The sequence below is a fragment of the Camellia sinensis genome, chromosome 5, assembly GCF_055761805.1.
Source record: "Camellia sinensis isolate YWXY chromosome 5, ASM5576180v1, whole genome shotgun sequence".
Taxonomy (NCBI): domain Eukaryota; kingdom Viridiplantae; phylum Streptophyta; class Magnoliopsida; order Ericales; family Theaceae; genus Camellia; species Camellia sinensis.
Genome location: NC_138965.1, coordinates 8,608,364 through 8,621,616, shown reverse-complemented (window position 1 = coordinate 8,621,616; position 13,253 = coordinate 8,608,364). Strand labels below are relative to the sequence as shown.

General features: G+C 38.5%; 1 protein-coding gene, 1 long non-coding RNA gene and 2 pseudogenes across 2 annotated transcripts; 3 read left to right on the top strand and 1 right to left on the bottom strand.

The window, feature by feature from the left end:
• Positions 1–4,303: 4,303 nt before the first annotated feature.
• LOC145790400 (uncharacterized) lies at positions 4,304–5,057 on the bottom strand. Its single transcript, XM_082868129.1, has 2 exons — positions 4,962–5,057; positions 4,304–4,834 (listed from the first exon to the last, which is right to left on the bottom strand). Exons 1-2 carry the CDS (start codon positions 5,055–5,057, stop codon positions 4,304–4,306), a joined length of 627 nt encoding a protein of 208 aa, XP_082724255.1.
• Positions 5,058–7,552: 2,495 nt separating this feature from the next.
• Positions 7,553–8,062, top strand: LOC114317500 (uncharacterized). Its single transcript, XR_014328664.1, has 2 exons — positions 7,553–7,874; positions 7,965–8,062. It is a non-coding gene; the product is annotated as an uncharacterized LOC114317500 (long non-coding RNA).
• A 978-nt stretch (positions 8,063–9,040) lies between these two features.
• On the top strand, positions 9,041–10,118 carry LOC114317498 (polyadenylate-binding protein RBP47B' pseudogene; annotated as a pseudogene).
• Positions 10,119–10,362: 244 nt separating this feature from the next.
• Positions 10,363–12,822, top strand: LOC145790399 (EID1-like F-box protein 2 pseudogene; annotated as a pseudogene).
• The last annotated feature ends 431 nt before the right edge of the window (positions 12,823–13,253 follow it).

The window sequence follows — 13,253 nt, the reverse complement described above, 5'->3', positions numbered from 1 at the left end:
TGCAGCACTCAGTCTTAGTAAGTCTGCTTCTTTAACTTTTTAAAGTTTTTTAATACTTAGTCAAATTTCACTAATGTGTTTCACTTTTTGCAGGCCATCCAACATGCGCATTCATATGCGGTTAAGACAAAGATGACAAGGACGAAGTTAGCAAAGAAAACTCAAGAAGCTGCCAAACTCCTCTCCTCACTCAATCATGCCGAAGCCAACAATCAAACTCTGTTGGACCGAGCCAAGGCTTCCAGGGCTGCTTAAAATCAAGCCGAAGAGAAAGCAAAAACTATCGAGGCTGATGCCGAAGCTGCCAAGGCCAATCTTGAGGCTGCCAAGGCCAAGGTAGCTGAGTTAGAGGCCAAGCTCCAAGAGGGCCTTGACTCAAAGGATGCCGAGGTCAAGGTGGCCGATGAGAAGGCTTTTGAAGAAGGCCAAGCTGCCGGCCGCGACCAATACAAAGAGCAAGTCAACCTAGCTTGCAATCGAGGTTATTATCTCTGCTGGATAGCTGCTCTGAACAAGCTTTCCATCCCAATGGATTCCGACCTCCAAGATATCAACAAACTCCAAGTGCCTTTCCCTTCGGCTCCCCAAGGATCGGGCAGCGAGGCCGATAAAGAGGAGGTCGAGTCCGACGACACTGAAGAAGAGGAGGAGGTTGTTAATGGGGCCAAGTCCCTTACTCTAAATGAGAAGATCCTTGACTTGACTCAAGATGAGGAGGACGAGGTTGCCAAGAGTTTCTCCCCTAAGAAGACAACTTCTGAAGCCGAAGTCCAGACTGCCGAAAAGAGTTTAGACCAAGCACTTCAGGAGATAGATGCCGAGATCCAAGCCGAAAAGTCTGCCCAGCTAGCTGCTGAGGCTGAAACAGCGCCAATTGCAGAGGCAAGACTGTTTGAGGAAAATGTTGGAAATTCATGTACTTAAGAGTTTTTTCCTTTTTTCCCTTTGAACTTTTAGTTGCTGTAATCTTCTTTCTTGTTTGTTGGGCCGAAGTGCCATTTCTGTAATTGAACAAGTAGTCTTCTATGCTAGGCCAAAGTGTCTTTTTGTCCTGTCTTGAACAAGTTTTTCTTTAAACGAATGCATGCCTTTGTTTCTTCTAAGTGCTGGATGCTTCTCTTCATGTATGCTTACTGCTTTTCTTTTATGCCTTATATGCTTCCATACTTGGCATATTTCTAAGCTTCCGTTTGGGAAGTGGGTTGGCTTTTTGACTTTTTTGGCTATTTGAGCCTGGGGCTCAAAAGCCTGGTTTGGGAAGGACTTTTTGGATTTTTTAGCTTTTTGGTGAGGTGTCATCCTGTTAAATTACCAAACTGCCCTTTTTGGCTTATGTTTTTTTTTATTTATTTATTTTGGGTTTGGATTTCCCATATTTTGCTTTATTTATTTATTTATTTATTTCTTTATTTTAATTTTGGGTTTGGATGTGGCATTTTTTGCTTAATTTTTAATTTTTTTTTTATTTTGGGTTTCGGTTTGGCGTATTTTGCTTTTTAATTTTTTTTTTTGTTGGGTTTGGATTTGGATTTGGCGTAGTTTTCGTAAATTTTTTTTAAAAAAAAAATTTTGGAAGTGGATTTGGCGTATTTTTCTTTTATTTTTTTAAAGTTTTAATTTTTTTTATTTTGGGTTTGGATTTGGCGTATTTTGCTAAAATTTTTTTTAGCATTTTAAATTTATGTTTTTGTCTTTTTTTTTTTTTTTTTACATGAATTAGTTCACATGAATTAGTTCTTGTTCTTTATTTTTATTGGTATAGAAGAACTTTTGTTGTTATTTATGTGTTTCATTTATTTGTAAATTACGTGGCGAATGATGATTTATGTTTTCATGTTTTTTTTTAAAATGTTTTTGAATGAGGCGTATTTTTTTTTGTTTTTTTTTTAATTTACGATTTTGTCATTTTCTTATTCACTCACATTAACTTTTGTTTTTTAATTTTTAAAAAATGGATTTTCTTTTACGATTTTGTGAATTTTGATTTTTCAAAGTTAGGCACGTCACCAAGTGGAAGGGGGTATATCCCCGTGTAAACACATACATATTGTACATGATAATATATTTCAATACAGTCTGTTCCACGTGTGTCATTGGTAATGTTACAACCATACGGAAATTAGGTCCACTATTATATATTTCTTAACACTCCGTTATTACGCATGTAACATAATTTGTCGCGTATGTGAAGCCGCACCAATGCCATATGCGGGTCCTCATCCCCAACCATTAAACCATCCTCGTCATGTTCAACTTATGGTATGGCATTTACTATTGTTATAGCCTCTTCCTTGTCACAGATTGGGTGAACAGTTGTTGGGTTACCTGTGTTGCGCCGTATATAATTATGTAATGCCATTGACGCACCTACTAACTGAACTTGCACATTTGCAAAGTCATACCGAGGCATGTCTCAAATAAACCCCCATCGATTTTTCCAGGCACCGAAAGTGCATTCCACCACACTGCGTAAGGACGAGTGCACTTTGTTAAATAATTCCCTTGGCGTGTTTGCCGTCCTGTTCCGTGCAATACGTCGAAATTCTTGTTGGTGGTAACGGTGCCCTTTGAATGGTGCTAAGTAACCTGTCCAGTTTGGATAACCAGAATCGACAAGATAATATTTCCCTGCAGACATGACAACAATGTATGACACAAAAAATTTATATCTGTGCCCACTAAATCCACAACCATCGGCATGTGTTACCTTCGTCAGGATGTGGGAATGGGACATTGTCATTTGTTAGTATCTCGTTGAATATGCGACTATCATGCATACTTCCTTCCCATCCGCACGAAATGAATATAAAACACATGTCGAAATCGACTGCGGCCATGATATTTTGCGTGTGATAGTATTTCCTACCGAAATATGTTGCTGCATCTAGCCCGGTAACCCATGCACTTACATGTGTTCCTTCTATTGCGCCAATGCAGTCCTGTAAACAACCCAATTATTTTGTTGCTTATTAGGGTATACGATGTTTTGTTTTTTTTCTATACGTCACGTCCAGTTAATAATAAAAACAAAATAACTGACACTCTTTATGTATATGTGAATAATGTATTTTGGTAGTACCTGGAACGGTAGGTATTTCTGTCTAGACCGCACGTATGGATGTATACGATGCTGATTGTATGTGGGCTGGCAATGAACAACAGTGAACTCCTTCATGGAAGTTAATACGTTATGCACGTGCCGAGACGCAGTCTCCCCCGAATGTTGGAACCATTCTTGGATTTTCCGATTTTGCTTCCCTTTCAACACATGGATAAACATTGCAATGCTTTCTTCAACAGCTAAACCATGTGGACGTTGCGGGACTTGTAACCCAAAATCATTTACTAATGTCTGACACAGGGCGACAAAAACTTCCTTCGGCATGGACACATTTTCCTCAAATCGGCCCATATAGCCCGCATATAGTTCGGATATCCATGCATTCCCGGTCAGTATAGAAGTGTGACATGGCGTTTTAGCCATGTGCTTTTGGTACCACTCTGTCGCATACTGGCATGCTTGTAGAAATGTACAGTTGTGTTCTTGTTGCACCTGGACTGCCATTTGATTAAGCATTTCTGTTATTCCGTCATTGTTGCTTCCATCCCAGGGATTCATTACGTCTTCGTTGATGCGAAATCTACAAGAGTCGCACTGTTTCAATCAGTTTGCTTCCCCTTCATCGAGTCAATAAATTTGAAAATGTGCAATTACAAAATTCAAAATGTTGATAATAATTTAAGGACTGCTAAACTTGTAGATTTTTCACACATAATGATATGAAAAATTGAAAACTTGTAAACTTGCTAAACTTGAATTTACAGGGGAACCACGGTGGTGACAACCACAAAAGTTGACGTCAAATATGAAACTAACAGCGAGCTTTGCAAAATATAAGCATACACAAAGCTAGCAAGCAAATCCGTTGTTGCCTTTCTCGAAAATATCCATACATTTAATTTGAACAGAAGCATCCCATTCATTTCTCAGAAAGTGTGCACAACCATGCTTCCATTGTATCAACCCATGCACTGAATTACAAGTTTTGGAAACAATAGGTAGCAAGAAAAAAAAAAACGAAAGAAAAAAAAAACATGCACACACAACCATCCTGTTTTAATACAGTGCCAACAAATTAATAAGTAAAAGTTTTTAGAATGCAAGAGAAGGAAAGGCATCTTCAACACTCGTAACACTGATACATCACATCCGACGAGCCCCGAACAGATTTGCGAAAGGCACTGACGCAGTACACTGGAGCTGCTTCTGGGTAAGCCACGCTATGATAGAGTCGTCATCAGGCTAGCACATTATCACCTCCCGCAAATCGGCGTAATCCGTAAGTGTTGAGGCGAAGTGGAATAATGGCGTACCAACCAGCGATGTAATACCTGTCAGGCGATGCATGCACTCCGAAATAGTAAACAACGATTCGTTGCCTGTGAGGTGCCTCACCGTAACCTGCTGATTCTTCATTCGCACCACATCTGTCAGAGTGTTCGTGCTTTTCGCAATAACTGACGCTCCACTTGTTGCCTTCTTGGACTTTGAAACACTGCTTGATAGTATCTTTCTTTTTTTTCCCTTTTCAATCAGAACATGCTCCAGTGAAGAATCTGAATCCACGTCCTGCACTCCTGCAGGTATCGGAATAGCAAATGGTTGGGCTCCCAAACTGTGCACTGAATTAGATGAGTCATCAGCAGCTTCAGGAAGTTTCTCGCCCGGGGTCCAATGGTGCTTACCAGTAGCTGATGCCCCCATGAAGACGGTCTCCATCAACTCACGATGTTCCAAGGTTTTTTTCCTAAACTTGGCACACTCCTTGTTTATCTGTTGAAATAGAGATATATGAAAGAGAATGACGTTACATTTCATATAATTAATTAAAATTTAACTACAAAAGCAAAAACTGTACTGGTAAATGACACATATGAAACATAAGAGTACATGTACTTACCGATTCCATCTTGTCCCACCACTCCTCAGGTGCCTGAAACATACCGGTGTCATAGTCAAACCCTATCCTTGACACTCCTTTGCTTGAATCCATCATCTTTGTCCACGCTTGCCAGTCTTTTTTCAAACGCATGTACTTATTCTTCAACTGTTTAAGTCCATGTTTTCTTCCTGTTTTTCTCTCAAATTTTCATGCCAAGGACTTGTACCCTGCTTGGCTGAGGACTAGGAATGGGCGATTGCCTTTACTTATCTCATTTGCAATCAACTGCAGGAAAACTCGGATTGAGGCATTGTACCATGTGGCCTTATGGCTTAAATGATTATGTGTATCTTCAAGACTGCTTGACTTGTCAGTGACAATGCCTTTGCTTTTGGATTGGGTACGCGGAGAAGTACGTATGGAAGCCATTACTAATGTACGGTTACAAAAGATTACCATCACACATACGGTTGTTATATACAAAGATGTAAGCCATTACACATTAATAACAAAGAAACAGAGAGATAGGATGCTAAATTACCCAGCATATAACCATTGCACAATAATTTTATACTACCACAGGTTCCATGGAAGTTAGTAGTGCACATAGTTATGATAGTCATTAATACGTCTACCATTTCGAAGTGAAGGAAGCCTGTAGCAGCTTAAAGTCATACTATTGTACAGACTACCAATAAACAACCAACATAGTAACGCGTTTGTACATACTGAAACATCGTAACGTTACTTACATACGGAACAACAAAACGACAACGACAATGCATAGCACATACACGATGGTCTTAAGGACACGCAAGGATTGTTGAATGTCTATGACATCAGCCCGTAATTACATGACAAATTCATCCCTAGGTGACGCATAGTCTTGGTTATCTCGCCTGGGTTCATCGCACCAACCAATCCAACTGACACAGGGCTGATGAGTGCAAATTATGGAACTATTAGTTTCATGGGTTGTTAAAGAAGGACAGTTATGACCTAAAAGAATGGGTCACTCACCAAAGGGTGGGGACATGCAAAGTAGGCACGCCCTGGATTTTTGGTGGACCTGGAAATCTTAATAACACAGGGGCCATGTCCACAGGCACACATTCATGGCCATGTACTGGAAGTTGCAGTAGAGGTAAACGAAGCCATGCTACGCCATGACAACAATTGGCATTTTTTATTAATGAATCAACAACAAAACGTACAAAGAGAAACGGTATTTAATTTTTGATTTCGATCATGGACATTGAATTATGATAAGGGTATTGTGCATCTTCAATCAGTAGTATATTGGTTGGAGTAGTTACCGACCCATATGCACTTGCATAGAGTTATGTTGTAACCATGGCATTTTATTATAATTATGCACATTATTATTACTATACTAGTAAAATATGTTTTATTATTGTTAGTTGTTTGACTCAAGTGTTTGGCAATACTGAAAAAATATATATAACATGCAAGATTGAACTTAATTTTAAACACATTGGAGATGAAAGTATAATAGAATTGACATGAACCCTAAGCAGAGGCATTTAATGATCATTGCAAAACCAAAAATCAAAGAGGAAGAACTTTCATGTTTAATGGATCTCAACCACCTATGAACGTATACCGACCCTCATTACTCACAGAAATATAAATTTATATATAAGAACAGATATATGTATATATATATATATATCTGTGCCCAAAATGTGTAAACCCAAGCAAAACAAAATGCACTTCAACAGGTCAGTAATGAACCCAAATTGTAATGAACCTAGCCTGAACTCAAAAAATTTGGAAATTTTTTAAAATAGAGAGTCCCCAAATATCCATACAAATTTTTTCAAATCGTAACCTTGTATGCAGAGAAAGGGATTGTAGACATGAACCCTAAGCAGAGGCAACACACACTCACACAGATCTACGAAATCAGAAGGGTTTGGAAGAGTTACCAGTTAATCGGTGGTGTATCACAAAGGGTTCGTTCTTGTTCTCTGCCGCCAGATGCGTACTACGGTGCCGATCGCCTCTGCGAAGCCGTATTTTGATGTCGTCGCCGCTGGTTGGTTAGAGATCGCCTCGTTCGCTCACTACAAGAATTCACACATTTGCCGACCACTTTTGTCGACCAAAAAAAATTTGGTCGCAAAAAAATGACATTTGCCGACCAAATATTAATTAGTCGCGAATGATCATTATTTTTGGCGACCACATATTATTGGTCACAGAAGGTTATATTTTGGCGACCAAAAAAAGAGTTGGTCGCAAAAAGTGGTATGCTTTTGACTACCAACTACAAATTTGGTCGCGGAAGGTGACATTTTTTTTGGCAACCAAAAATTTAGTTGCTAAAAACTTATTTTCAACAACCAAAAAAAATTAATCGCCAAATTAACACTTTTAGCGACTAATATTTTAGTCGCTGTTGATTGAGATTCGGCAACTAAAAAAAATTATCGGCAAAGGGTACCTTTTCTGCGACTAATTTGGTAGTTTAGTCGCCAAAAATTTGTAAGAGAAATTTAAAACGTGAGCCGGGAATTGAAATTTTTTATCTTTACCAATTTGTTAGCTCAAACATTTTCATTTTCTCCTCTCTCATCTGCTTCTCTCAAACAAAACAAACAAATATATCAAAATATGCCCACAATGTATCCCTGTTTCTCTCACTCTCTCCATCTGTTTCTGTTTCTCTCTATTATTCACACAAGCACAAACCCTAGACCACCATTCAAAACCACCACCACCACCAAAAATGTCTCACGCCGTGGTGGTGTCGCCCTATTTCCCCACCGTGAGGTCGGCGGCGAACTGACCAAGGCAGAGGTCGGCGAACTGAGGTCGGCGGCGAACTGACCAAACCAGGTAGCAGTGCGTGGAGCCGCCTACACTCTACCATTGCTAATCCTCTCGATTTCAGACCTCTTGCATCAGGTAAACACGCTCTCTCTTTCTCTCTCTCTCTCTCTCTCTCGCTCTCGTTCCCCCAATTTCAAACCCTAACTATAATTTTCAACCTTTCAGATCTTTGCCTCTCAAGAGTTTCTTCACCTTGAATTTGCTAAACCTGTAGTTTTTGCCTCCTGTAATTAATTTGATTGACATGGATTGAAGAAAACCCCTTTTTCTTATACAATTGAAATATGAAAGCCCCAAAAAATATATTTATAAATAAATAAATATATCAGATTACACAACCCTAGCTCTTTGGCTTCCAAGGGTTTTATCAAAATGCACAGAAGTTCTAATGGAGCAAATATGAAGGAGCTCAGTCTCAATCTTTCTTTTTTATTTTATTTCAATATCTGCATACCATTTGGAGTTTCATAATTCTCTGCAGATGTACTGTCTGTCTGCCTAAAGTACTGAACTTTTATTCCCATGTGTATTGTAGGGGCTTTTTGGTAGATAAAAAGAGGGGGTTTAATTGTTAGGGGCTATGTTAATATATTTAAAGCTCTTCTATGCAATGTGACTCAGCACGTGAACCTGCGCCTGCTGATTGATTGATTGTATTGGATCTTCACAAATTGAACACCTGACAACTTGATTTAATATTATACCAGTAAAAGAGAATGAGAGGAAATGCTCAAAAGCAATCGGACCATTGGTATCTTGTGCGACTCAAGTTGTTAGTAAAAATATTGCTATCAGCCAGTCTCTTGGAGCACTTATGTTACAATACTTGCTTACATATGTTGAGGATGAAAAAGAATAACACTAAATAGTATAACAATACAGCAATGGTCGTTCCATGCCCATGGGTCATTCTTAACTTCAGCATAGGGCAGGGCTTGCAGGCTTAAACTTCTTGGATAGGGTTTCCCGAATAAAGACTACAAACAGATTGTTTGGATATTCTAGAATTGAGATGAAGGCTTTATAATTTTCAATAATATATATCTAGGAATATGCGTGACAGTTAACAAACAATCTTTGGTTCTTTTAAACTTTTGGGGAAATGTATGGAGTGGATTTTTGGCTGTTGGACCAGGTGTGCTATAAAGGCATGTTTGTTTTTCATAGTGAATAATTGAAACTGAAAATAAGTCTAAGGTTCAATTTGTGTAATGGTTTAGGATGTCAGAAACAAATAGGCAATGGTAAAGAAACTTCAGGTTTTATTAAGAGAATGGCATGGAAGACATATGTTTGGAATCGCTTACCACATTCACGGTCTTCATTGGAGTTTTAATTTGTTAGTTGATCAAATTTACAGTGGTATTGGTAAAACATATCAGGTGGTGTTAGAGGGAAGTAGTCTAGCATGCGTTGTAGAGGACCGTTAAAAGTTCATGTGCTTCCTTGGCATGAGGCATGAGGCGTGGTCTCTAAGGGACCTTATGTCTAGGTGGCAAGCTCTGAATGATTTTAGGAGACTCTTAGAAACCCATGAATTCTCTCAATGGGATGTATGACATCTAGCGTAAGGAGCTTTATGATTTTAGAAAAATATGAATAAATCTCTTGCTCTCTAGGAGATCCGTATGTTTGATATGCTAGCTTGCATGTTTTCGTCTTGGATTAAATGGATCACTGTCCTCTATGCAGGTGGTTTTGATAAAGGTAATACATAACAAGATCACTAGTCAGCCAAAGGGTTATGGATTTGTGGAGTTCAATTCACATGCAGCAGCTGAAAGGGTTTTGCAGACATACAATAGGACACAAATGCCTGGAACTGAGCAAACTTTGAGGTTAAATTGGGCATCCTTTGGGATTGGAGAAAGACGCCCTGATGCTAGGCCGGAGCACTCTATCTTTGTGGGGGATTTAGCACCTGATGTTACAGATTACTTGTTGCAAGAGACCTTTTGAACTCAATATCCATCAGTTAGAGGTGCCAAGGTTGTGACTGACCCAAATACTGGGCGCTCAAAGGGATATGGTTTTGTTAAATTTGCTGATGAAATGGAAAGAAACTGTGCTATGTCTGAAATGAATGGTGTCTATTGCTCAACTAAGCAAATGCGTATCAGTGCGGCAACACCGAAGAAGACCACTGGCTTTCAACAGCAATATGCAGCAGCTAGAGGTAATATTCAATCTTATTGTAATAGAACCAAACCTAACTTGCAAATTGTTGATTCATTTGCATGTGAAAATAATTGTCCGTACGAGGTTGTGATTACGTATTGTTGTAATCTTCTTTATAATGTTGTCCTCTTGAAGCCTTAATCTTGTCCGAAGCTCTCTTTTCTCTTTCTAGTAAAGTGCTTTTTTTTTTTGGGTATATATGTTGACAAACCAGTACATATGTGGGCAGACTACTTGAGAGGTCATGATTGTTGGAAACTGCAAAACGTGTGGATCTTTGTACTGGTTTGTAATTTCAATTGCAATGAAATGCTGATTATTAGACTATCACACAGCCTACTTAATGGAATTATAAGGAGCATTTCAACGAGATGTCAGATATTTTTGACCTTTACACAATTAGAAGAAACATCGCCATGACTTGAAGGTTATCCTTGATATTTCTAGCGCAAAAGGCAATAATTAACTTCAACTTTCAGATAGACAACTTGTTGGACTTCGTTTGAACTAAGTCGTTGTCTGAATCCTTAAGATCTTTTCTTATAAGGCGAATATATTACTCGGATTGTTGTGTGCTTCTCATGGAATTTAATGATTGTTATTTGTTGCTGCAAATTAAGCAGTAGGAATAGGCCTGCTTTGATTCATTCATGAATTTTTCAAATCTGGGTGCCATTTTGAACTTTGTCTTGTCCATATATCTAAGTGCTAATTGTTGAAAATGTTTATATGTGGAATGTTGGCGTTGAAGAGATGAATGATTTTGATTGCACATTTCTTTTGGGTACATGTTGCTGATAAATCGGCCTCACATTGTTTTTGTCACCCAGTAAGATGACATTGTAGTTGTTTGATCTTCAACTTGATCCTTAAGAGTGCTTGCTTAAACACTTTGTATTTGATTTTCAATCCTCGATATTTGTACTCATTTATCTGCTATATTGCTTCAGCAGCCTGATAGCAGCATGCTCTTGGAGCTCACCTTTCTCTATCCTATAAATTGCCACTTTATACTGAGTTTGACATCTGTAAACTGATAAAGACCCTAGTAATTGATTGACCTTGTCTGATGAGTATAATGGAAGAATTATTGGTGCATGTTGAGATTTTGGTGTTTTTAGCATTGAGTTAGGTCAACCAAGCCTATTTATTTTGGAATCTGAAATGTTAATTGCATACATAATATTGATTCTATTTTGTAGCATTCACGGTTGTCTAGTTGATTTATTGTTTTCACAGTTTATATACTACTGACTTGTAGCCTTGGTCTGATTGTGTGGCTTAATTTTTTTCATTAACTCATCTGACATTACTAGGTGGGGACAATGATTTTAACGAAGCAGTATCGCTGCATGCACTCAACAAGCTGTACATGCACGAAAGGGCATCTAACTGAGGATGCGATCTTTCTAATTTTTCAGCACTTGAACTGGAATCCTAAGTTGATAGCAGCCTTTTCTTGTGCATGCAAATGGTTTGATGATGTTGCTAAAAGAGTACTCTGGAAGGAGTTTGCAAGGCTAGAGCTCCGAAGATGATGCTTGATCTGCAATCTAGTGGGAGTCACAGTGTTGATGGGAACTGGAGGGCGCTTGGGAAGCTACTTATTTACTGTCCTGGATGTACCAAGGGTGGCTTCTTCAATAATATTCATATTCGTGGCCATTTTGTTTATAGGACCCGTTTCTCTAGGACTGCAGGGAAAAGCTTTCTTTTGCCGCAATGCAGAACAGATGTACTGTATGTGTCTGATCCTTGTGAACATCTTGACCAAGGGGAAGAGGGAGATGTGGGATTTTTCCGTGGAGTTTTCAAGTCATTTGCAATGTCAAAGGTTCGAAAGATGCTGATCAGCAGGGGGGCCAAGTTTCATCCAACAGAAGTGTGCCCTTATTGTAAGGCAAAGCTGTGGAGCATGCTGCAAGCAAAAATGGTACCGCAGAGTGCTAGCTGCAGGTTAGGTTCTTACGAAGATGCAATCGAGTATTACGTGTGCCTTAATGGGCATGTGCTTGGTATCTGCACCCTCTTGCCATTGTCTGAACTGAACCCAGGTATATCTAATCTAAGCACACAGATTTTTCTTTCCTTTCTGGTTTTTCTTTTTTAAAATCAATAGGGTTCCTTTTCGTATTTGTCATGGAACGCTACCATATATATTTATTTAGTGTAATTTTCTACTTTTTCCTGAATGAACACTGCAAGACACTCTGCTACAATCTGTTAACTCTTAAAAGACCTGGCCTTTTAGTGTAGACATTAGGATTTTTATGAGATACAAACGAAGATTCTTTTGCTCGGTCACCTTTTTAACACAACACCAAAAGTAGTACACACTCGGGGGGTGGTAAATAAGCTGAACTGAGTTGAGTATTGGCCATGTTTGAGCTCTGGTTGAGAATGTAACATTGCAATAAGGGGTTTATCTTGAAAGTGCCTGATTACAATCAACTAACTATTTCACATGTGATTTATCAAAATATCATTGGCTTAAAGACTGGATTAACACCAGATTTGGGATGTAAAACCTTGCAGTCTTTTTTACTATTGTTGTTCTTTTTTTTGTTGACGTGTACGACAAAGAGAGATCACTGTAGGTTTTCTGTAATTGTTTTTTTTCTAATCACACTTTCTTTGTCCATGTGATTTGCATGCAGGCACTTACCTTGATCAGAAGGAGAAGCTCATTAAGTACAGTGATTTTGTCAACAAAGAGCTTATATTGTTTTCTAGAATGTTATTCTGTTGTTTCATGTTGTATATTGCTATTTTTTTGGTGAGGAAGGTTAAGTTGATTATGTTCTCTCTATGTGTCTGTTTGTCTTTGTACTTGACACAATTGTAAAGAAATAAAGTTGTGTTGTAATGTTTATGATTGATGGGGAAATATTCCGATCTTTTGCATTCCATGGCAACTGAGAGTGTGTAATGTTGTACTTTTGTCCCAAATTTCCAATAGCTTTTGCTAATCAAAGCCCCAAAACTAGTAAGGGTACTCGTGCCCCAGTAAGTTATACTTTTGCCAACTAAATAAAGTAGTAGGTGTATCACCAAGCACATTTGGCGACTAAATAATTAGTCGTTAAAATTATTAATTTTGGCAACCAAATGATTTGGTCGCGAATAGGTTTATTGCCGACTAAAGTTTTAGTTGCGCAAAACATGTTTGGTCGCAGAATGTGACAATTGGCGACCAAACAATTTGGTCGCGGAATGTGACAATTGGCGATTAAAATTTTTTGGTCGTGGAATGTTACAATTGGCGACCAAACTTTT

Excerpts from the sequence above, each read along its gene's own strand:
- LOC145790400 (XM_082868129.1), bottom strand. The coding sequence starts at position 5,057 with ATGATGGATTCAAGCAAAGGAGTGTCAAGGATAGGGTTTGACTATGAC. Across the intron at positions 4,835-4,961 it reads GGTGGGACAAGATGGAATCG|ATAAACAAGGAGTGTGCCAA; the intron begins GTAAGTACATGT and ends CTATTTCAACAG.